The sequence below is a fragment of the Ylistrum balloti genome, unplaced genomic scaffold (genome assembly GCF_031769215.1).
Source record: "Ylistrum balloti isolate Yb309-2 unplaced genomic scaffold, AGI_CSIRO_Ybal_v1 Utg370452, whole genome shotgun sequence".
Taxonomy (NCBI): Eukaryota; Metazoa; Mollusca; class Bivalvia; order Pectinida; family Pectinidae; genus Ylistrum; species Ylistrum balloti.
The window spans coordinates 325,935-351,714 of record NW_026782300.1 but is presented as its reverse complement, the minus strand read 5'-3'; the positions used below and the strand labels follow the sequence as shown (position 1 = coordinate 351,714).

Sequence of the window (25,780 nt, the reverse complement as noted above, 5' to 3'; positions counted from 1 at the left end):
CTGTAAATGTTTTCTTAATGATCAATATCACATGAAAAAATAAAATTGTTCTTTATCTCCTATAAATATGTACTTTATTGCCTATAAATATGTACTTTATCTCTTATAATTATGTTCTTTATCTCCTATAAATATGTACTTTATCTCTTATAAATATGTACTTTATCTCTTATAAATATGTACTTTATCGCCTATAAATATGTACTTTATCGCCTATAAATATGTACTTTATCTCTTATAAATATGTTCTTTATCTCCTATAAATATGTACTTTATCTCTTATAAATATGTACTTTATCTCCTATAAATATGTACTTTATCTCCTATAAATATGTACTTTATCGCCTATAAATATGTACTTTATCGCCTATAAATATTTATGCAAATAGAAATTAAAACATTGCTACTGTGGGCATGTTTTTCAAAAAGTGTTTAATTAATACTTACAATCACTTGTGGAGCATTGCTGTGGGAGATAACCCCATTACGCTGTATGGTCTGAGGCTGGGTGGTAGGCGGTGTGCAGTAAATCTCATTTTCAGCGAGATTTGTGACATTACACATCTTCTCTCCAATCATTACAGTCACATCCTCTTTGCTGGCTGCTACATTCAAACCTTTTCCCTATAGATACAAAGAATAAAAATTTAATCTCCATATAAGTCTCATCAGAACTTTTCATTTTACAAATGTCTTGCATTCTTTCTGTCCCAATACAAATTTTTATCAAAACATTTTCTATTTTCGATATTAAATCAAAGTCAGATGGGAATGAAAGATTGGATAAAAAATAATACTTACTCTGATAATGAGCACCTCCCCCTTAAATTCTTTCACTGATCCCTGCTCTGTGAAGTTATACACTTGTGGGTCAGAGAAGTATTCCAGGGAGCTTGCCACTCCAGGGAAATTACGAGACAAATTCTGCACCGACAACACATTATCCATGATGAAGCCAATCTCTGCAGACAGTTGCTGTGTTGATCGCTTAAGACGATTAAGTCGCTCCAATTCATCAGCAGAGTTCATATGAGGCGTCGGACACTTCATCATTGTAGAGTTGAATATGTAGCAATCCTGTGGAAACACATGAGCAACTCTATGATACTGTACATTGTGGCTTTTACAGATAAAGCATAGAAATATTATGAGGGAGGTAACCACTATTTATTTTATATTTTGATACCAACACAAAGATACAGCTTTATATCAACACATGTAAATAAGTACAGGCATTCCTTATATAACCGAATATTGAGAGAATATTCGAAAGTTAGATGAAAAAAAGTATTTCCACAACAGACTTCTGTCAAAGTACATACACATTCCTTGCTGCGACGAGATTCAAAGATGGTAAACATTCGTGGTCGCTGTATACAGGTGAAGTTTGTGCCTATCACTGTAATGTTCCTTCCACCACTGAAAATCAACACAAACAAATCTGATAAGAATTTCTTCGGATACAAATTGAACGATAAGATATCAAAAATCACATTCAAATTCTCTTCTACATTCCAGTTATTTCTTGTATTACCACGATACATTTTGAAGTGAAAAGTCAAATAAAAGTCATGGTGACATAATTTTGGTACAATGCCCCTGATCATTACATCTGTATACCAAATTTATTGTCCATGCATCAAAAACTTTTGAAATAACTTTCAGGGACTTGAATAGAAATGTACAAAAGAGGACATTTGTTTAAGTGAGGAAATGATAAAAGATATCTAAATATAGATTTTCATTACAATTTTCTGTTTAAGCATGCCCAGTGTCCCTTTGTCACTTGTTTGGTAACGATTCTTACCTAACGAAGCTCCGTACAGGAGAGATACTCTTTATTGTTGGGTCGTCATAGTAACGGAACATGAGTGAACCATAGATGTCATTACCGTCAATACTCGCTCGAATCATTTCATCTCCTGTCTGGAGACTGGAAGGTGTGGTGCAGGTCACTGACCTCTGACCTACAACCCTGTCAATTGTAAAAAAACCTTCACTGTCAAATCAAGAACTTCAGAAAAAAAGACAAATCATTCATTAAACCTGAACAAGAGACAAAATTTTTTACAACATACAAATGGTCCTTCACATACCATCAAGAGCAATTAAGAGTAAATTGTCTTGCCCAAGTACACAACCATGGCTGCACAGGTCAGCCCATTTCTCAGCTTTCTGAGAAAAACAAACTGTGACGAGTAGGGAGCACTGAACCACACATCTTGAATCTTACCCGAGGTTGTGCAGGCTATCGCTGTCCTCCTTGTGATAAGACCAGTGGACAAGCACATGACCAGTGAAGCAAGTAGGGGTCAGGGTGGGCATATTACAGGACAATGCTTGTGATGTAACTCCTTCACTTATTATTATATGATAACTTCGTTTCATGTGAGCTACAAATTTATTTAAGTTTTATTTTTACAAATTTCCAAAGCTTTCAATATTTCGTATTCATCTAGAAACAAGTTAGAGGGCTATACCTATTATCTCAAACAATGATGAAAGGTAAAATTGATGACAAGACAATAATGTGTGATTTTTAAAATTCCGCTTAACTGCAGTAAGTTTGGAGTGACTAATCAACTATAAATTAACAAGACTAAAACAGAATATTTTTACTTTCTTACCCAACAATTTGACAGGTACGATTGTTGATGGAGATTGAGATTCCGTTACCAGCATTGAGGTGTAATCCTGTGATGGTGATGAGAGAGCCGCCAGACTTGGGGCCATGGGCAGGTGTAACCTTCTCTATGGAGGGGCTCTGTTAGGGGGGGAAATGTACAGCATGATCACCACAACTTAGTTAAAACTTCTCCAGTGTTTATTTCTGCTAAACATTCCTAAATACAGAATTTAAAAGACAGTCAAGTTTTACAAGGAAAACCATTATGATTTTAATCACTGACATCAAGCCGAATACTTTTCCCTGTGTTTATACTGATACACAAGTAAAATGTTTTTCAGTGACTTACCAGATAGTGGAATTTCACTTTGTTGAAGACATATGTGAGCACAGTTACACCTCCTGTCTTATCTCCATGTTCACTGGCACCAATGACACACACAATCCTACAAACAAACATTCATTCTATGACAATTTATTTTAATGTAAAATATGTATTGTCTTATTTTTTCATTATATGTGCATTTTTCAATATCAATTTTATTGGAACCGATTCCCATCAGAAATTGATTTAATGCTGAGTTGAGTGAAGTTAACATAAATTTTAAATTGTAAATACAGAAACCATTAGACTTTTTACCTTTGTGAAGGTCTGTAGAGTTCTCGGATGGGCTTACATGGTACACCAGCTATGGATACATTGTTCTGAATGTCCTTGAACTCTGTACCAAGGTTAAACCCAGTCAAGGTCACACGTGTGCCTCCCAATTTGGGTCCATTGTTAGGGTTGATCTGTAATACATACATTTATATGAAACAAAAATAAATGAAACATTCCTCCTGAATGCCAGCACTCAGACTATGCTTTAAATAGGCAGTGGATGGAGATATGTGGAACAGTTTGTAACAACCATTTGTAATCGTAAGATTTATTGCAAATGAAAAACTTACTGCATCCTTATTGATAGCAAATCAACTGAACAAAGTATTAATAACTAGAAAATGTCAGTAAGACATGAATGCCCCCGCCCCCCCATGTGAAATAATAGTGAAAGGTCCGAAAGAGATGATTTTGTTAATTTGTATGCAACTATGTACAACTTAAGTTTCATACTTAAATTGACAATTTAACGTACATGAATTTGGAATTTTGTTCTCTGGAAAAAATGAGGGAGTATATTAGTTCCTTATGCCTTAAAACCCACAAGTACCAAATTATGTAGAAATAAGATGATGTTCCTCTTTTTTGAGTTATCTCCCCCTAGTGGCCATTATTTTTTAGAATGCCGAGAAATTCAACACTGCATGAGGTCTTTCCATACTTGATATTTGTATGAAGTTTCATGAAAATTGCCTTCCGAATGAAGTTGTTAGGTGGTATATACTAATTTGGGACGCGATGCGACGGGACGGGATGGGACATGACGCGACGCGACGGGAAGGGACGGACGGACATGGGCAACGCTATATGCCCCCGGCCATAAATGGCGGGGGCATAACAAATATCATCTCATCATTGGATACATTGTGTTTTCTACACACAAAATTAAAATCTATATAAGGTATCATTGTTATATTTTGATGTTAAAAGAACCATGAACCTCTCATCATTCACCACTTCACCTCTGAAACATTTTCACATCTATTTTTCCTTTCTTTATAATAGCTTCCTCTTTATAATGCCAAAATATCACCAAACAAGTGGTGTCAGTATGATAATAGGTGGGTTACAGGTTACAATACTCACAGTTTGGATTTCAGGTGGTGGACAGGAGTCTCCACTACTCCACAATTTGGCTCGTGTGTCTGCACAGAACTCACGATACTCGCATGTGCCCTGGCACCAGGCACAGTCAAGCTGTATCTCATAGTGCTGCATGTACTTACAGTAGCTACAGTCACCATTACCTAGCTTCATACAGCTGTAAATAGTCACTGTAACATAGGGCAAAGGTCAAAATCAGCCAATCGCATCAGTAGATACAATCACCATTACATAGCTTCGTACAGCTGTAAATGGTCACTATAACCTATGGCAAAAGTCAAAATCAGCCAATCATATCAGTAGATACAGTCACCATTACCTAGCTACATACAGCTGTAAATAGTTACTGTTACAAAGGGCAAAGGTCAAAATCATCCAATCAGTAAATTGTAGGTAATTCAATCAGTCAGTCATACCAGTGCAAATTAGGTCAATTCACCGGTGAATCAAGTCTTAGCAAGATTATTTCATTTACATAATCAACCAATCATATTTGTGTAAATTAGGTCATTCAGAAAAAAAAGAAATTGTTTCATAGTCAATTTTTCTTAAAACATAAAATTAACTGCTTTCATATCAATTAAGATTTGTCTTCTTTTCCTTTCATTGTATGAAACAACATAACACTGCCATGTTTTATTTTAAGTTTGGATCTATATATAATTCAATCATTGTCCATACCTTGAGTTGCGTCATTTTCCACCTCAGTGTTATTTCCAAAAAATATCTTGAGATCTGCTCTGAATTTGCCCGTCTTGAATGTGTAAGAATTCTACAAAATAAATGACATGACAGAAATCATTTGACCTGTACACTTTACCATAAAAAAGATAAACATTTTGTAAGTCAAATTTATACCAGAATATTAAAAGCTATATTCAAATTATTTCCTTTTAAACATTGAAAATATTATTATTGATATTTTATGAAAAAAATCCTAAGTTTATTGTATGTAACATGGGTTGAAGGATACTGACAATATTCTGGACCTGGATATTAAACTCCTGTTTGGTAAAAGAGGTAAACTTCGACATGATCTAATTAAATAGCTAAAGCAATAGAGGTATCCAATATATTTTAAAATGTATTTATATTCTGTCACTACCAGTTCATATCTTACCTGTGGAATATGGCACCTGATGATCTCACTATCCAGTCGGTCACAATGGGCCCTCACAACAGATGGGGGATCCCGAATCTGAATCTCACAGCGATATCCCTTCATTCCAGGCTGTTATTATACAGATATAAATAAGTTGAAGTTTTATGCTCTGCTTTATGTTTGGTTATATTAAAGTCAACAAAATAAATCCTAAAATTGGAGAGAAAAAAAATGACATTACATTTTAACATCGTTACATTTCCCACCTCAAAAAAATACTAAAATCCTCTTTTTCTTCCTACATTCTTAAACTTGGTAACTAATGCATGTATGTATGTGTATGAATATATTTAAGTTTTGATACCAGTAGTTTTTGTTCCCAAATAAAAGCAGCAAGGTCCCATTTAGCCTTTACAGACAGTAAGTGAGCATCTTTTCACTATTTCATCATATTGATAAACCTTTCATTTCTGAGTTCATCTTAATGTTATTGATATCTTGATATAATTAAATTTTGTCAAAAAATAATAATTTTTATCTTACGCGACGCTCGGGAAAGTTGAATCCTTGTATAGTGATAGGCTTTGCTTTCTCATTGGGAATGTAGACGGGCTCAGTCTTGTTTCTATCCACACGTGGACAATGATTAGGCCCTCTTCTCCCCTCACCTGAATATTTCTGCAAACAAGAACTAACAAGTTAGCTTTTTACACAGAAATTACAGTGCAATGGAGAAGTCAACTGGATTTATTTAACCACCCAGCTTTTAATATATCTTGATCTTAATACCACGACTCCATATTACATACATGTTGTAGATTGTAAATCAATTTTGCCTTTTCTCTATGTACATATTTTATGGTAAGGATAGGTTTTTGATACACACTTGTAGATGTAGTGGTAATTTGGACAAGTGATGTTTTTTGACTTCCAAATGTTCTGTGGAAACTTAAACAACAGGTCTTTGCTGGCCATTTGGTTTTTAGGTTTTATACCTATGTTTCATATTCTTTATTTGGCCATGCTAGGTCTTCAACCAAAGTGGGATATGTTGGGAAAAGGTTAAGTGAGATTTCAGACAAATCTTTACATAAAAATCCAAAGTTTGAACATGCACAAACTAAATAGTATAGACTTCCTTCTTAAATATATCCTTTTTTAATATGAAATCACACCAAGCCTGTTTAAGATTTCGTAATGATTGTCACTTGATCAGCATGCAGATATTATTCTACCTACATCAAATGTCATAAATTATAACCTATATTAATTCCATTTCTATTATTATTTTACTACTTTTCCTACATTATCAATTCAAAATGCAAAAAGTCTGTTGTTAAAAAAGTCGAAAATGCACAGAAGAATTGTACATGCGGGAAAAAAAAACATTGATATGAATTCTGTTCTCCAGGCAAGGCAGTGTTAGTAATGTTATTAATCCTCTTCTGAAATAGAAACCATTTATTTGAAACATATTAAAGAAAACTTCAGACTGTGTCATTAAATCCAGCAACTGACTTGTAATCATCAACAGCGAGGAAGGGGATAACTCTTGTCAACAAAACACAAGTTTTAAAATACAGAAGGATTGTATTTTTTCAACAAAAGAATTTTTTTATAGTGTGGAAGTGACAACAGTTAATCTTGTCAACTGAAGATGATTTCTTCCATGTGAATTGCCTTCAAAACCTCTTAGTTTTTCAAAAACCAGTATAGAAAGGGCAGGCAACTCTTATTGCTGAAACACGAGTTATACATTGTGATATCATGATTGCCAAGATATCAAACTTTACCTAATTATCCATGGCTACCTCAATATCCAGTCACCTTAATATCCACAATGACCCAGTTATCTTCAGTTACTAAGATATTCACAATTACTCAAATATTCCCAATTATCCACATATTCATGTTTACCATTTATCTACAACCAATATTTTCCAATACATCCACATTTTACTAGATATCCTACATCCCAGATATCCAGAAGTACCCAGATATCATGATTCCAAAGTATCTATAGTTAACTCAATATCCACAAATGTCCAGATATCCCTGGTTACCAAGGTCATGATATCTTTGTGGCTCATACCCTTAACTGACAAAATTATAGACATGGCATGGTATTAACATGCACAATATTGAGGAATAATATTCTCTCAATGATTTTTATAATATCGGATTTTGGATTATTTGTGAACCAGTAAAATTTTGACATTCTGATAGATACATGCCATGCAGTATGTTCTAAGTTTCTTCATGACTGAAATTCCCTTAGATATGATGTAACAGTACCATGCTTTACTTGTTTAGAAAACGGTACAAACTTTTATCTAAAAAATACTAAACAGCATACTTTGAATAAGAAAAAACGTTCATTTTGAGGGGAAAAAAAAATGACTTGCCAGAAAACAGGTATACTTTACAAATTTATATCCATTACAGAAAATCGAAAAAGAAAACAAATTCACATCAAATATATAAACGACATTATTAATAAAACTGTTCCTATGAAGTCATTCAGACAAAAATTTTATACGCAAGAGGAGCTATATATCTATAATGATATAATAACATATACTTCAGCCAACTTACTGTCGAGTTATCATCATCTGTTTCCTGAAAATTTGTAATTTTAAGAATCTTATAAAACCGGTCAATGAACAATGTAACAGTGCTAAGGGTTACAGTTATGTCAACCCCTGTTTTACACCAGATTCAAAAAGCAAATGAAAACTTAAGCAAATAATAAACCATAATGACAGCAAGGACAAAAAAATGAATAAATAAAAATGATTATTTAACATGTTAATTTGTGGTGAGCACCTCATGGAAAAACTCATGATGAAAATGCTTAAAGCTCGCATGAATTGAAATGTGCTAATAACTGAAACAGTATCAAACAAAACTTGAACAACGATAAAAAGACAAAACTATCATCATGCTGTTAAACGTAAGGATTCCAATTTTTCACACCAAATTCCTCACCAATAAATTGACAGATTTGATAAAAGTGGTTGTGTCAAAACGCTTCCTGGCAACCAAAAGTAGATCAGCTACCAGTGCTGCGATACCCACTTCTCGACAGATCACGACTGGCTACATTTTATCAACAAAGCATATTTTCAGCCTTGACTAAATTGTAATATATCTAACCCATAATTCTCCAGCTATTCTATTCCATTACTATATCCTGATCCTCTTATGCTTTCTACCATTCTACAAATGCCTGATTCTTAAATGTAATTGCATGCTAACTCGGTATAAATGTCTGCCCCATACGTTCAAGTACAAGCAGTACTTATACTGTATCTGCCTACAGAACAATATGCGCAAAATATCAAAACTGTCTAAAAAGAAAAAACTCATTTCTCATAACAGAAAATAGTATACAGCAAACGAATGCTTCCAAAGCATGGATATAAGCAGGTTTTCTTTCTTTATATATATAAAACATCTCATAATACATGTTTTTCGTTCCTACATCTGTAAACCAAGACCTGTTCGCATTAAAACATTTTATTCTCATCCATTTTAGATCCCATTATAATCTCTATGAAACTGAAATGATTTTACTTCTTTACATTCCATGTGTTGTTAGTCCATCAACAAGATTTCACTCTGACAACATTGAAACATTGGGTGGAACATTGAAAAACCAAATAAAAATGTGAGTATTATAGGATAGGTTGTGTCTAATTAAAACAAGTGTGATACAATACAGAACGTACATTTCGACTCACGATGATGCCAAGTGTGTCACAGTTGCCAGAGTTAAACAAACACTTGTTTTCGTAGATACACCAGTCACATGACCATCGGTTGTCTGTACATGGACTGCAGCTGTTAATTAAATACAGATTCATATAGCAAGATTAAACACAGGTAAAACTTAGTAAATACATCTACAAGTAAAATACAGGTAGAACACTAGTAAAATACAGGTAAAAGATAAAAACACAAGTAGAATATACAAACAACAAGAGGCTCATTGTGCCTTGATAGTCACCAGAGTTCATGGAGCAAAGAGTTAAAATTCTCATGTCTGTCGGTATTTTTCATTAGGCAGTCAAATTACTTCCCAAAACTAATAGTGGCATGGCCAAAATTAGCCTCCATCTGGTATTCAGCCTAAGTGTTGTTTAAGGATGTGGTGTGACATAAAAATTAAAGTTTCAAATACATATTCTTATACAAAATGATAACAGTTTGGATAAAATGACAGTTTAAATACTTCCAAGTCTAAATGACCTTTAACCTTGGAACTTGGTCCAAAATAATTTTTACATTATTTCCTACAACTTTTCAATTTGTATTCCTATACAAAAACTAACAGATTTTAGAGAAAGTTGGCAGTTTTACTTCTTCTGAATGTTATAAAACTTTGACCCAATGACATTAAAACTTGGCAAACAAAACCTATGCATCATTTCCAGAAACTATCAAATGCATATGTCTACAAAATAATTCCAAATGTATTGAAATGTTTTTGTTGTTTCAGTATTTTGGCTCCATCCAAAAATTGCCCCAATCTCTTAAGAAAAAAAAAGTATATCAGAGACGACAAATTGCCCCCAATCTCTGGAGACAGTATATCAGAGACCACAAATTGCCCCCAATCTCTGGAGACAGTATATCAGAGACCACAAATTGCCCCCAATCTCTGGAGACAGTATATCAGAGACCACAAATTGCCCCCAATCTCTGGAGACAGTATATCAGAGACCACAAACTGCCCCCAATCTCTGGAGACAGTATATCCTGAGACCACAGATTTTATCTTAATATAGTTACTTTGATATTACAGTCATACTTAGCACTTGTGTGTCAAAGAATGGAGGATTGTTAAAAATAAATTGATTAGAGAAACCTCTTTACCGTGGTTCTTGCAAAATCTACAGCTAAAATATTGATAAAAGTTTCATTTAGTGCAAAAGTTTACCTTTTGAATGCTCCACAGTTGTAGAAGGTGAAATTTTTGGACACAAACAGTTTGCCTGTCTCTGTAGAGTTGATTGATAATTTGATATCGCGATGACCTAGAAACAGACGACATATATAAGTTAGTATGCCTGATTATCAAACTTCCTTTATTTCTGGACTCGGAACAAATTCAAACAAGCCAGAAATTATTGTATAAAGGCCTTTCATTGACTTTGCATGTTGCCAGATTCCTTTAACATAGAAGATCTTTAAAAAAAAAATTCTGAAATAAATGAATCATCATAAAAATTTCTTTCAAGAAGTTTTTCTTTTTCCACAATTGATCAGCAAATTGAATTTACTGAGAGACAGTCTGTGTCTTTAAGACAACATCTTACACTAACAAGAGAAAAGATCACTGATGACGTCCGCTGATTTTGGACAACTTATCTTATTTGAAAGAATTGTTGGTAATTGAGACATATCTCTAGACATCATACTGGGTTACAATCTTCCCAAGAGGTTCTTATCAATCTAGAAGCAAGAGTCAACACAGACAGCCAGGAAGATGTATTTTTATTATTATATTTAAAAAAAGAGATCTCATGAAATTGGTACACGGAATTCTTGGCGTGATTTATGTATAACAAAGCAGACATAATTAGTAATGCATTGTACCTGCTTCTCCAAACAGAAGGCCAAAATTGGTGACATTCGGAGTCTGACAGGTCAGTCCATAGGACCACCTCTCTGCTGGGACTGACCAGGGTCCAGTATCCAGAGCAAAGACACAGCTGTAGTTGGTCATCCTAGGCAGTTTCAGGATGGACAAATGGACCTGTGGGTCAACAACATAATGAATTATTCATTTAATGAAAGAGCATATGGAGAGCATCAACTTTGACCTTTTAATTATCAACTTCAAATACTTAGTGAAACAACCAAGTGAACAAAATCATAAAACTTCAAAAGATTTCATAAATGAAACTGCAGTTTTGTTCCAATTTTATTTATTTAGAAGGCTTGGAAATAAAAGAAAATCATATAGTTTTCAAGAAAACAGCTCAAAGTGTCTGTAAGGCTAAAATTGATGTGTTCCTATTAAAACCTATCTACAGTACTGTGTGGTGTAAACTTGTTTCTTTCCTCACACCAATTCAGGAAGAAAACAGCCTTAAAGACATTTGTAAATTCTTGAAATGTTTTGAAAACATTGCTTACAGAAATAGCTTGATGGTTAACAACTTTTTTTCTAGCATACCGTGTGATAGTCAACAATTTTTATCTAGGCAGATAGGGATATAACTAAACTAGCTATTGGAAGGTGTTAACTCTGGGACCTTGTCATGCTTTAAATGTACACAAACTATAAGTCATGCTACATAAAGACACATGCTTAATGACAGACCAAAGTGAGGCTCATGACGGCCAGCTCTGTAAAGCGTTTGATCTACATGGGAAATTCAATTAGAATATATCAATATCTTAATCATAGTCAACAATGAGCAAAGATACATTAGAAAATGTATGATTTTTAACAAGAAATTGAAGACTTCATAGGACATAACCTCTAAAACACAAAAGAAACTTTACCTCTAGACTTTCAGAAAACCTAGACAGTAATTCAGGTGAATACTGAATTATTTTCAATTTCTCATTTTTAGTTAAAAAATGTTCATCTTCTTCAAACTAATCCTTGCTCGTAAATCAAGTGATTGAGGGCTATATGTTTGTAACTAATTTAATCCTTAATCTGAATAAGAAAAGATGGGCTTAATGAAATGGCCAAGTAATTGATAAATTAAGGTGTTTTTACAGTAATATGGACATTCATGTTGTCAGGTTCTGATGCACAAAAGTTAACTTGTACTTGTAACACCATTCCTTAATAAGGGTCTTTCCTGATGCTGTAGTATGTTTATAACGTGTCTGACAAAACCGGCATTTATCTTTTTATTGGTACCAGTTAATTAAATGTTGGGGTAATTATCTCTGCATGACGTTTTAAGTTTAATATTGACACATACACCCCGAACTCATCACACCTTAAGTGACCAATTTCTTGACAACATGATTAAAGTGTTTTCTGTGTACCATTTCAGTGCAGCCTGCCCCCTATGTATAATAAATGATCCTACAAGGGAGATAACTCCATTACCTGCATTATGCCAAGAATAAACTGAAGTACAATTCCTTAAATTAGCTATCATAATACCTTTAGTCATGTAACCATTAATCACTACACTGCTGGCTGCATTGAAAATTACTTAAAAACTTAAACTCAAAAGATCGTTTAAGTGTTCCATTTGGCAAGTTTATGTCAAAATTCATCACTTGATTTTTTAAAATTTTGTTATGTGAAATAAAGGCACAACTATTCGACTTAAACATTGGAAAATGGCCAATATTGGCTTTTTTTAAAAGATTAAAACTAACAAATGAAATCATGAGCAAAATCTATGATATCTTATAAGCTTATATATCACTGAAGATTTAGGCAACAGATATGTTTCTGTAATAAAGACCTCAACGTTTCATCAGAATAGCTACTAGTCCATGGAAAGATATCAAATTTAAAAGGAATTTAAGAGAGTTAGTTGTAGAATATCAAATACCTTTTTATAATCATAGTGTTAGTTTTTCTACAGTGTGCTGATATACAGATAAAGTGCTGGAAAGCCCTTTTATACAGGCTATAATCATATTAAAGAAATTCACATGCTCAGTTCGGAGAAAAAAAAAGAGTAAAAACTCAGATATACTTTTGGAAGACTCATATAGGATCTTGTAATATTTTCACCACTTGAAAGTATACAGGTAAACATTCTATAAAATTAATTTTTTGAAAGCTGAATAAAACAGATGTCTTAAGAATTATATTCTAACTATTAGTTAAATAAAGTTAAATGTATGAAACTAAATATAAGCTTTGATTAAAGAATGTGACGATTTAATTAATGAGAAAAGCTGGTATATCCAATAGAGTTAGCAAGTGATTATTTATATGATACATGAAATGTACATTAGTGTTTTGTCATGTGATGTTGTTCATTTCTGATTCTGTAATGGTGATGTTAGAATGGATGGTTAACTACCAATAGTAGTGGTGTCAGGAGAGGTACCCAGCGAAACTGTGAATAAACCCTTTATTGACAGCATAGCTTAATAGCGGCAAAAGTTATGGTATATATTTCTCACACCAGGAACACCTACGATGACAGCGAATTAGTACTTACAATCAAAGAACCATTCAACTATAAACAAAACCAGATTATCACAATAAAAATACACACTATAAATAAAACAAATGCAATCTTTTAATATAAAATATGATAGCATTGTCTCTTGGTAGGACCCTCTGTGTCACTTATTGTAGATATTGATACTATTTCCAGTTTTTTTTTAGTTCAAAATTTTCATCAATCATTTACTTTAATCCGACATTTCTTTTCGGATGATTTTGGAAAACTAAACTGTATATACACAGTAGCATTTAAAGTAAACAACCACATTCTTTGTTTCAAGAAAATAATACCTGACCTATCATTAATTTCCTGCACAGGCAATTCTCCAATATATTTAATTACAATAAATGTGGTGTACCTAACAAGATTTATATAATTTGATTGTTACAGACCCATCAACAAATGAATTTATTTCTATGTGTCCCATGGAGACATCAGATTGTCCCCACAAAGTATTGTATAAAGTAGAATTACAATATCATGTTGTTGAAATATTGTGAGCACTGAGTTTATAAAAATATTGGAGTCATGCAATTTAACTTGACGTGCATGGTGACAAAGAAGGTCCCTTAAGACAGAAATACAGTTGAGGTGCAACAAAGCATATCAGATACAGATCAGATTGAAAAATCACCGCATTGCAATTACAGTATTTATACCTGTATCAAAATAAAAATTTCCAATCATTACACTAAATAATGATATTTCTAATCAGGCAAGATATCCTTTATCTCTGAAGATAGGCAATCACATTAACAACATTATACAATTCTACACAATACTTGATATATATATAATAGTCATGATTTTCTGGATTTGTTGGTACCATAATACAGTAAAATATCGAATAATGACAAGTATGAAGATTGAATATCCAATAAATTAAGGAAAATTAAAAGTTTGACTTCAAACAACTACAGTTTGGAATCAAAATTACAATTTGATACATGTAATGGATCATTACATGAATGCAGCTGACAACAACTCAGTTTCAGATGTTTGTTCACCAAATGTTTTTAAAATATTTTTGTGAGAAATAATTTGTGATAAATTGTGATTTTTTTTCTGTATATATATTGAAAAACAATAGTTTTAAATCTCTGAATACTGGTACACAATTTCTGTTAAAATATTTTTTTTTTAATCTCAGTTATTAGAATTTGAAGCTAACAAAACTTTGTACAATCATATCCAGAATATCACTGATTCACAATACTAACTCTGAGTAGGCCTAACATGCAATAAACAAGGACGGAATTTATCTATAAAGTAGAAATATATGCCAGGCATGCATGTTATCATGCATGACACAAGACAACACCTCATTCTTCCTGTCATAGTAAACCTTATGCTAAAGTACACTTTTATTTCCTTAAGAATTCTAAAACAATTTAATTGCTTGTATGTTGATGCAAATTTTGTATTTTATCCAGATTATACATTCTTTCCATTCAAAACAACCCATGTTCAAAATAAATCTTTTTAAACAGATAGCTTGTTTTCAGAAGGATGAAATTTCTGCAGGTCACATTAAATATTTTAGGACCAACGGAAATAGTTTCAGATTAGAACTTAATCTCAGGAGATGGTTGAGATAGGATGGGATTACTGAGAGATTTGTCTGTCTGCAATCTCAGTCCTGTGTTATATTTAGAATCCTGAGCTTGCAAGCAATGCAATTCCTGCAATCTTCTTCAAACTTTTTAAATTTTTCACTCGCAATACATTGGAGCCTTATTTAAATAAAACTGAAATTCATTCACTTTCATATCAATCATTTTGCAAAATTAACTAAGCAGAGTGGATATCAACACATTTAAGACGTTCTGGAAATCAATTTCATAAGAAGGCCGTGCAATTAAAACTTAAAAAAAAATGTGTACAAAATAAAAACACACTACCCACAAACAAATCTTAAGACACACTATCCAACCACAATATCAAAGTATTAGGATTAAAAACCTAAAAAGATGAAAGGTCACATAGGTCAGAGGTTACCTTGATGACCACAGAGGCTGAGGCACTGGGAGGTGAAATGTCCATGATTGTTATACAGTTCCCAACTTGACCGTATGCCCATCGGTCAACGTCTGGGTTGGAACAGGCTCCTCGGACAGTACATCTGAATGGTAACAGAACAAAACAGGGTGACATTTCAGTTCTAAACAACACAGGCTCTATGGAGATTTCCTTAAGCGGATTAGTTCAATAATTTTTTACTGATATATATATATATAGTACATTTACAAAATTGCTTTTTAGTAAAATTTTCACATTGTTGCATCGAATAATTGACCTACATATCTAACTAGGTTTACAATCAAGGTCTGGTCCTTACTTGACTAACCAATTTTTTCAGGGTACACAAATTAGACCTGAAGTCTGGTCCTAATAACTTACCGATTTTCCAGGGTACACCAGCCACAGTAAGGATCCTGACTGGACAGACAGTCATAACAGCTTGAATGGCGCTGACAATTCTCTACACGCAACTGGGCCACCTGTAGTAAGACAGCCGTATCCATAAAAAGTTGTTAGAAGTCGATGCATTTCTTCTTATAAAGGAACTATTTCCATAATGCAGAGTTATCTGTTCTTGTGAGCAGATACTGCTTGTTTCGTCATTAGAGTGAGAAAATTATGTTGTTTTCTTATAAATGTTTCTCTCAAAAACAAATGACGTTACAATCAATATCTGCTAATAAGAACAGATAACTCTGCATTACCCAAAGACAAAACTGGGCTTAAGCTCACAATTACTGTGTAAAGGAAAGTAGGAAACTGTACCTTTTTATCACTCATTGTCAAGAGGTACTGATTGGAGGCGTCAAGTTGCATATCCTTATTAATAGAACTCCCTTCATCAATGGTCAGGTCTGTCCGCAGGTCCTGGTCGTATTCTGTGGCACTCAGATTGGAGTTGATTACAATCTGATGATGACAAGGAGTATGTTTTATTGTCATATTATTTCACAGGCAGCAGAAAAGAGATTATATAAACATACACAGAACCTAAATTATCTGCCCTGAAAATCTTTTTATTTCACTCTAACATATCATTCCAGATGTGTAATTGAGTAGCAAAGTTGAAACAAGATTTCAACAAAATTTATTACCAGCATTTCGTGAAAACAAACACTTTCTGCAAACTCAAGTTTTCTGATTAAGTATACTTCAATCATGAGTCCAAAGTACCAGGTGTTTTCCTGTGATATTTTTAGCTTACCTTTTTGATGTCACCATGATTAGTTCCGAGAAAAGCAACAGTAAAGTCTGTTGTGGTTGATAGGGCAATGGATGTCAAGGTCGTATTTTTGTACGTGAGGACAGGCTGGGCTTCCGCTGGTAGAATACCTGCTATCCGAGTGAAGCTCCGTGACCGGACTTTAAAACACAGCAACGACTCATCACTCTCCATTTTGTCCTGAGAAAAACAAGGGCAGACAACCTTTAATATTCTGACAATAAGAAAAATATCTGTTATTTACCCAGATAGATATAACAAGTCTGTGATTTGACTGATGCGCTAATGATTTCTGAATTGACAAACAAATGTGGCAGGTGAATCAGGTATATACGTAATTTGAGAAAACATCAGTGGTAAACTGATTGACCTGTATGTTTCAGGGGTTAAATGTTTGAGCCATTATGTCTTCCTGTAGATAAATTGATATAACTCATGTGAATAGGTAAATTAATAAGATTTGATATTCATACCCTACTATGTAGATAGTAACTACTACTGTACAGGCATGCTGGAGCCAAAATGTAAAAAAAAATCAAACTATAAGTAGTAGGAGTTGTCTTTCTTTGACTGTAATTGAAGCTTGTAAAATTGTGCAAGAAATAGGGATGGCCAAGTTATTCTTCAATGGTAGCAGATCTAGATTGCTTTTGTCCTAAAACAACCCTAAATGGTTGTAAAAATATTTTATCAATGAAACTGATACATTTATTCAGTCTTTTATAGGGCATTTTCATGGCAACAATCCTTAATGTCAGTTTCTTGCATTATATTAATTAATCATCAACTGATTAAAAGATTAATTAGTAATCAATATCTATGTTAAATCTAGTGCAGGAGGCCATGAAATCAGGGTAAAAAAAGTCTTTTTAAAAGAAAAAACAAACACAGGAAAAGAAGAAGAAGGGGTCTGGGAATTCTATTAAGGTTTTGAATTTGGGGCAGAACCAAAATCAAAAACTGAGCAAAACTGATGATCAGTGAACCTTTTGAGTAAGATTATAGAACTTTTCTGACAATGTGTGATTGATCTGTAATTCTTTATATTGGGATGAACTTGTCACATTTTCATTTCATTCTCTGGGGCTTATATAAAAAGGTTATAAAAGTGTTAAAAATGTTGGCCCTCATCTTGAATATGACCATCCTTTTTCATGGACAAAAAGGGTAAAAATTTAACAGTAGCAAAAATTTCAAAGTATAAAGTTCCATGCTTTGATGATATTACTTTTAGAGCGGCTGGTCTGCTTATGTACCCCAAATGAATATTAACTCACTTTTCAGCAATACGATGAAAAAGAGAAAATAATATTGAACAATATTAACGCAGAAAAAGAAATGAAACTTGATGGATGTAGCAGACATATCTTTATATCTTGTGTCAACAACAACAGGAGAACGAGAGTTCCCACAGGGATCCTGGCACCCACCACTGACTGATCAACAACAACAACAAGCACAGGAGAACAAGAGATCCCACAGGGATCCTGGCACCCACCACTGACTGATCAACAACAACAACAAGCACAGGAGAACAAGAGATCCCAGAGGGGTCCTGGCACCCACCACTGACTGACCAACAACAACAACAAGCACAGGAGAACAAGAGATCCCAGAGGAATCCTGGCACCCACCACTGACTGATCAACAACAACAACAAGCACAGGAGAACAAGAGATCCCAGAGGGATCCTGGCACCCACCACTGACTGATCAACAACAACAAGCACAGGAGAACAAGAGATCCCAGAGGGATTCTGGCACCCACCACTGACTGATCAACAACAACAAGCACAGGAGAACAAGAGATCCCAGAGGGATCCTGGCACCCACCACTGACTGACCAACAACAACAACAAGCACAGGAGAACAAGAGATCCCAGAGGGATCCTGGCACCCACCACTGACTGACCACCAACAACAACAAGTACAGGAGAACAAGTGATCCCACAGGGATCCTGGCACCCACCACTGACTGATCAACAACAACAACAAGCACAGGAGAACAAGAGATCCCAGAGGGGTCCTGGCACCCACCACTGACTGATAAAAACAACAAGCACAGGAGAACAAGAGATCCCAGAGGGATCCTGGCACCCACCACTGACTGATCAACAACAACAAGCACAGGAGAACAAGAGATCCCAGAGGGATCCTGGCACCCACCACTGACTGACCAACAACAACAACAAGTACAGGAGAACAAGTGATCCCAGAGGGATCCTGGCACCCACCACTGACTGACCAACAACAACAACAAGCACAGGAGAACAAGAGATCCCACAGGGATCCTGGCCCCCAACACTGACTGATCAACAACAACAAGCACAGGAGAACAAGAGATCCCAGAGGGATCTTGGCACCCACCACTGACTGACCAACAACAACAACAAGCACAGGAGAACAAGAGATCCCAGAGGGATCCTGGCACCCAACACTGACTGATCAACAACAACAAGCACAGGAAAAGAAGAGATCCCACAGGGATCCTGGCACCTACCACTGACTGACCAACAACAACAACAAGCACAGGAGAACAAGAGATCCCAGAGGGATCCTGGCACCCAACACTGACTGATCAACAACAACAAGCACAGGAAAAGAAGAGATCCCACAGGGATCCTGGCACCTACCACTGACTGATCTTTCTTATTATACTTTTCAGTTTTTCCCCCTTTTCCTATTATTTATTTGATAACAAAGGAATCCTACAAATGAAATATAGGAAAGAGCTCACAAGAACCTTTCTTCAACAGTCAAAATCCCAGATAATCTCCAGTCAACCGTTTCGTTTTCTTGAGCTAACACAAAAAAATTGAATGGGAACAATTTACAATCAAGGAAAATCTTTACCTCATATCTGAGAAATATCTTTTTTTTTCTAATGATACAAACTTCAGCTGTCAAAATCCAAGATGGCCCTGTGTCAGCCATTTTGTATCATTGATCAGTCTCAAAATGAAATAGACACAACTAGCGACCATGAAGAACATACATGTTACCTTAGTAAAGTTGAGAAATATACATCCAGTACATTCATTGTCAAAATCCAAGTTAGCCGACGGTCAGTTATTTTGTTTTTCTAATTAGTCCCATAATCAAAAAAGCATAACTTAAGGGACCAAGAAGAACCTGCTCACTTAACATTAGCAATTTTCACGCCTAGCCATCGAAGTGTTAAATAGATATGACCACTAAATTTTCAATAATGCTTAAAACAGATGAACGAAAAGTTGGAGACTGGAAATGATTTATTGACACCAATAATTTGTACAACAGACCAGTAACACAATGTCTAATGGCTTGGACAGTCTGTTGTTTTTACAACACATTTAATATTCCTGTAGTCTCAAACGACTTAATCAGGAGCTTTTTGTTTTGTGTGATGATGTCACAGGCTCTTACAAGCCATGCAAGGTGAATAGGCTTAAGCACTATAGGCTTCTATACTGATGAAAATCCTATATTGCGGAGGGAACGAAAAACAATGCAATACTACCTGTGATTGTAATTATACTGAAAAACTGATGAACCATACCTGTAATTCTGTTCACCTGTTCTGAATGCCCAGATCACGTACTATATAGAACGGGAATTCCCAACTCGCACAACTTAAACACCTATACCCTCTGTATACCTAGGTACCCAGACTCCAGAGTGCTAGATATTGGCTGTACCAAATTTAATCGTTTTACTGTACATTCAGTATTTTTCAAGAAAGAGCCACAGCAGAAATTGTTTACAGACTGATAACTGACTACAACTTTGACATTAACACAAAGTAAAACATTATTGACTATACTCACACTAAATCTGCACTCTGATCCACCCTCTATATATCTGTCTCCATTTGCTGAAGAGTTCCCCTTTCTGCAGAGCCTCACATTGGCCACAACTCTCCTGCGAACCTCACCCATCCCAAACACACACACAGCTGAATTTTTTTCATTGTCATCAGTAAATGTGGCAACAAGAACTTCCTCTGCACCAGGCTGCAGCATCATGTTCTTTTGGAGAATCAATGCAGGCTGAATGACTCGGGCAGACGTCACTTTGTTGAACACTTTGCCGCTTTCTTTTTTGCACACTAAAGGTAGATCCACATAAGAAGTAAGCCATTCATCTTGTTGACACAAATGAATTATTTTTGTGATCGTATTTGGATTCTCTTTACTTTGTGAGTTTGGTTGCGTCGTTACAAAGTAACTATAATTTCCAGACGTAAATCCAGTCACGTAATTCACGAGAAAAGTGGTACGTATACTAGCTTTGATGGAAACACTTGAGGCACGTGGTGTGATTGGTGAGGTGTCAATGTTGTTGTAGCTAAAGATCTCGTCCCCTGGACCTAGTTTACGCATGCTTATAGCTGGAATGTTTTGTCGGATGAGGCGGTCATTTGAACCTGTATATGTAGAAGCAATGTATATCACATCATTGCCTTTTGTTCCTGGTGCAATATATGCAACAGTTGAACCATTTTCTGTATCTGCAGCAATGGCATACACATCCTGTATAGGGAGATCACTCCTCATACTGTCCAACTGACCGTAGTACTTTCTGTTTAGTTGGAGGCTATTGGAAAGTCGAGTTTCACAGGCCCCTTGGAAAATACTGCCACACGTTATAAGGAAGGGAAGTTCCCCCTTTTTTTCATGGATAAGAAGCACTTTGTTAACATTGTCACGTAGGGATTTTTTATGCATGCACCGATCTCCAGTTGGGGGAAGGTCACAGAGGGCACTATCGTTTTGTGGACCCGTTGATACATTAGCCAAAACTGACAAATTGAAACTAAGTTTAAATATCCTGTTGACACCGCTAATATATATGAGATTATCATGTATCACCATATGGTTTAGGAATGGTGTAGTTTTACTTCCCATTGCTGGTAGAAGGTTCACTTCTTGTTTTGAGTATACATTTTCTCCATGTAACAACTTGGCGCCTAGCAACACAAGGCTGCACACCCACATCATCAAGATCCATTTTCTCTCCATGCTCCCGAATGGTCAATCACACAAGTCACACACATGCATCAATGATGTCCTGGCTTGGCTGCGTTAAGTCATTCTGAGACTATCAAAGACTTGATCCTGGTTAGCTCTTAAACATCTTTATTCTGTTCTTTAATCTCCTCCATCTGGAAAACAAGAAAATTAAGAAAGTTTTTACTTTTGATGTAGAATCAGAAGTGAATTTGCCGATTATTTTCAAGAAACCTGAACTATTAGTGACAAAGTTTTGAAAAGGCAAATCCATCACAACCAATCCAACAATCACGATCAACGTTTTAAACGGTTTCATCCATTAATCAAAGATTTAAGTGTTTATCAGTGTCACAAATTAAAGCAAAATAGAGTCATTATCAATATAACAAATTCATTTACTTCATACAGCAAACACTATATAAAACTGGATCCAAGCCTGCCTTCCTCCATGCTTAAAGGAATCTTCAACAGACTGAAGACATTTGTACAGTAAGTGTGACAACACTTCCTCAGGGACACAAATAACTTATAACACATAGCATCTCCAACTTGACGTTTATGTTTCCACCATTATCATTTCATTTACTTTACAAAATTATGACTAATACCTGAGAGGCATTCTCCCAGGTGGTACACTATACACATCTGCCCAATCCTTCTCACCAACATCAACCCACAAACACACCTGACTTCCATCCAAATGGAAATATACACACCTTCAATGTTGTTGTTTATTCTATCCAGATTTGAATAAAAAAAGGTTGTAATGGTAGATATATTCTCTATTTTAGTATGATGTTATTAATAGTCCCTTATCTTCATGCTCGGCAAGTTTAAATCTGTATTGCGTGTGACCAGATCCAAAATGTGTGTTTTGATTGTGGATAAACCTCAGCTCGTATGTGATAACACACGACTGTGTTTAAAACCTACTTGTGCACACGCGATATTCCATACACAGAAAGCAATTTAATTGCACCAGGGCTAGAGATTTTCCACAGGTGTGTGTTCAAATGTAAAAAAAAAAAAAAAAGACACTGAAGGTTTAATAACGAATGGTTCATAGCCCAGGTGGACCATAGCTCTGTACGGCTTTTATATCATTGAGACTATAGGCTTGCTGTAGGGACAGAAATGTCTAAAATGGTGAGAATGAATGAATGAATGAATGAAAAAAAAAAAAAAACAATTAAAAAGTACCTGCCAAAGTCAAGGCAAAATGGCAGTCAACAGAATCATTATACAATGTTTGATGACCAATCCTATTAGGTCTTAAATAACTGAAGAACTTTTCATTCTGAAAAATCTACTTTACTTCTAATAAAATATACATTATTTAAAATAACTGAACAGTATCAAATTAAGTAGAGATATAATTACACTTACTTGTATTAGAAATTTTTCATAGTGGGAAGTGAGAAATCACAGAGATTTCTACATGTATATCAGTATTATCTACGTTATATCCAGACAACCTGCCGTAAAAATGCTTCTCACATCTATCTGTGACCTCAGTGAAGATACACTGAAATAACCCTAATGTTTACCTATATTTTAATCTCCACCTATGTTTACATAATCATCTAAATATCACTAGCTAACAAGATATAGAGGTATATATTTTTCATATGGGAGTGTGGATCACTTTCATGCCTGCCATCTTGGTAATTAATTATGTAAATATTTCAGAATTCATGACAATGTGACATTTTTATATTCCATCGCATAAAATCCTCACAAACACCTGTTTGAACAGAACCTTGTATAATCTGGACACCTGTATAAACCCAACCTTTGATTATGTGACCTACTTTATACATTTTCATGTAGCTCTGTGAATCTGGATACTGGAGCTGTCATCATTATCAGTTTGACCAGTTGGGCCAGGACTGGTTATGTATAAAATAAGGGTGGACCTCCTGACCTTACTTTACTTTCTGAGGAGTTTCGACTAATTGATTTGAAGCCTGGTGCATACTGATCATTACTTGAAATGTTACAGTTAAAATGTCTATAAATGTCCACAAAAACAAACAGTTCCCTGTATAAACCTGTATAATCTGGACACCTGTATAAACCAGACCTTTCACAGAGTCCCATCCTACATATTTCTATATAAACCTGTATAATCTGGACACCTGTATAGACCAGACCTTTCACAGAGTCCCATCCTACATATTTCTATATAAACCTGTATAATCTGGACACCTGTATTAACCAGACCTTTCACAGAGTCCCATCCTACATATTTCTATATAAACCTGTATAATCTGGACACCTGTATAAACCAGACCTTTCACAGAGTCCCATCCTACATATTTCTATATAAACCTGTATAATCTGGACACCTGTATAAACCAGACCTTCTACTATGTCCCAACTATTGTATAAGTTCTCCTCTATAACTCAGTCATCGTATATATATTTCATTATTATCCTGCCTAATAAACACAGACCAGGCCTTCATTCCAACTTTCTATCTGACCCTGCACAATATGGACACCTGTACTGGATAAACTGGACAACTAGTTCATAATATGAACTTTGTTAAAAAGTTTTGTCATTTATAACATATGGTCAAAATTTCTGCACAACAAAAATGTTTAGTTTAACAATAATTCATCTATGATGGGCTTAAATATATAAATTGCATTTGTTCAGAGCTTGTATATAAACCACATCCTTTTAAATCTGATTCACCTCGTTGTATGGGTGACAGCTTCCGATACCTTAAATTGTTTCTGTGATAACAGGATATTATGATATCCTGTTTCCAAAACAAAGGACTTACAGTTATGTACAAATTGTACTACATTCTTATAAATACTCCTGTTATATATATTGTAAAGCTTAGATCTATAAATTAATGCTATTTATAATCTGCTGACTCCAAGTCTGAATTGAACATCTTCTGATTTCATGGCTCAGGTCTCCCCCCCACTCCTCCTCAACATCTGATCCCTCCCCCACTTTCCCCCCACCCCTTACAGCCTGCCACTCATTGTCTAATAGTTGCAGGTCCTTCCTGATGTTAAAAGGCAGATAATCAAATGCAGGTAAAATAAACACATCACCATGTTAGAATCCAGTCCTTAGACAAAGCGGGTTATCATCAGTGTTGTACCAGCTGTCGTTGAAACGCACTCTAAAGGTAACTGAGGTTATATTAGATGTGTCTTTGTCACACTTTATGACATCAGCATACCATTGACTACACATCCCATTTTACATACGTAAGTGTATGTGATCAGTTTCATTTCTTGTAAACAACCATATAATTCAGGTGATTGACAAACCTTATAATTATATTTGTACAAAACAAACGTTTGAATCAGAAACAGATCTGACCCCGGATGAAATGGACAAGATTTAAACTTAGAAGGTGTGCATATAACTAGGAGTTCCAGAACACCTACACAAAGCAGTATCACACAGGCATCAGGAACAACATCCTATGAAACACAAACAAATTTATAAATAAGGTTTGATAGAAAGATGTATACAGATTATGTTACACTGATGTAACCGTTACAGAATATTAAATACATGTTTTAGGAAGGAAATTAAGCACACAAATCAACAGAAGACAAATCCATATCCTGGTTTGTGTTGCACAGAAATATCTAAGATGGACAGTAAAACAAATAGACTGATGGACAGACAGACAAATAAAGAAGACTTTAAGGTCACACGCTGGAAATGCTTATGGATAAAGAAGAAGAGAAAAATGGACAGGAACAATGTCTCGACTGTTGCACAGACAGACAAATATAGGCGTTTTGAAGGTCACAAACTGCTTATGGATAAAGAAGAAGAGAAAAATGGGCAGGAAAAATGTCTCGACTGTTGCACAGACAGACAAATATAGGCATTCTGAAGGTCACA

General features: G+C 35.0%; 1 protein-coding gene across 1 annotated transcript in view; it reads right to left on the bottom strand.

The window, feature by feature from the left end:
* LOC132555123 (plexin-B-like) overlaps positions 1-21,904 on the bottom strand; it is a 38,421-nt gene extending 16,517 nt beyond the window's left edge. The window contains exons 1-21 of the mRNA XM_060219466.1: positions 20,711-21,904; positions 16,888-17,085; positions 16,449-16,592; positions 16,062-16,162; positions 15,660-15,783; positions 13,653-13,670; positions 11,095-11,254; positions 10,436-10,532; positions 9,225-9,336; positions 8,089-8,112; positions 6,037-6,171; positions 5,512-5,622; positions 5,073-5,163; positions 4,374-4,561; positions 3,267-3,418; positions 2,976-3,072; positions 2,628-2,764; positions 1,808-1,975; positions 1,323-1,419; positions 802-1,077; positions 448-624 (exon numbers count right to left, since the gene is read on the bottom strand). Coding sequence (XP_060075449.1) covers positions 448-624; positions 802-1,077; positions 1,323-1,419; positions 1,808-1,975; positions 2,628-2,764; positions 2,976-3,072; positions 3,267-3,418; positions 4,374-4,561; positions 5,073-5,163; positions 5,512-5,622; positions 6,037-6,171; positions 8,089-8,112; positions 9,225-9,336; positions 10,436-10,532; positions 11,095-11,254; positions 13,653-13,670; positions 15,660-15,783; positions 16,062-16,162; positions 16,449-16,592; positions 16,888-17,085; positions 20,711-21,904 — 3,801 coding nt within the window. The remainder of the gene's footprint in view (positions 1-447; positions 625-801; positions 1,078-1,322; positions 1,420-1,807; positions 1,976-2,627; positions 2,765-2,975; positions 3,073-3,266; positions 3,419-4,373; positions 4,562-5,072; positions 5,164-5,511; positions 5,623-6,036; positions 6,172-8,088; positions 8,113-9,224; positions 9,337-10,435; positions 10,533-11,094; positions 11,255-13,652; positions 13,671-15,659; positions 15,784-16,061; positions 16,163-16,448; positions 16,593-16,887; positions 17,086-20,710) is intronic.
* Between the last annotated feature and the right edge of the window lie 3,876 nt (positions 21,905-25,780).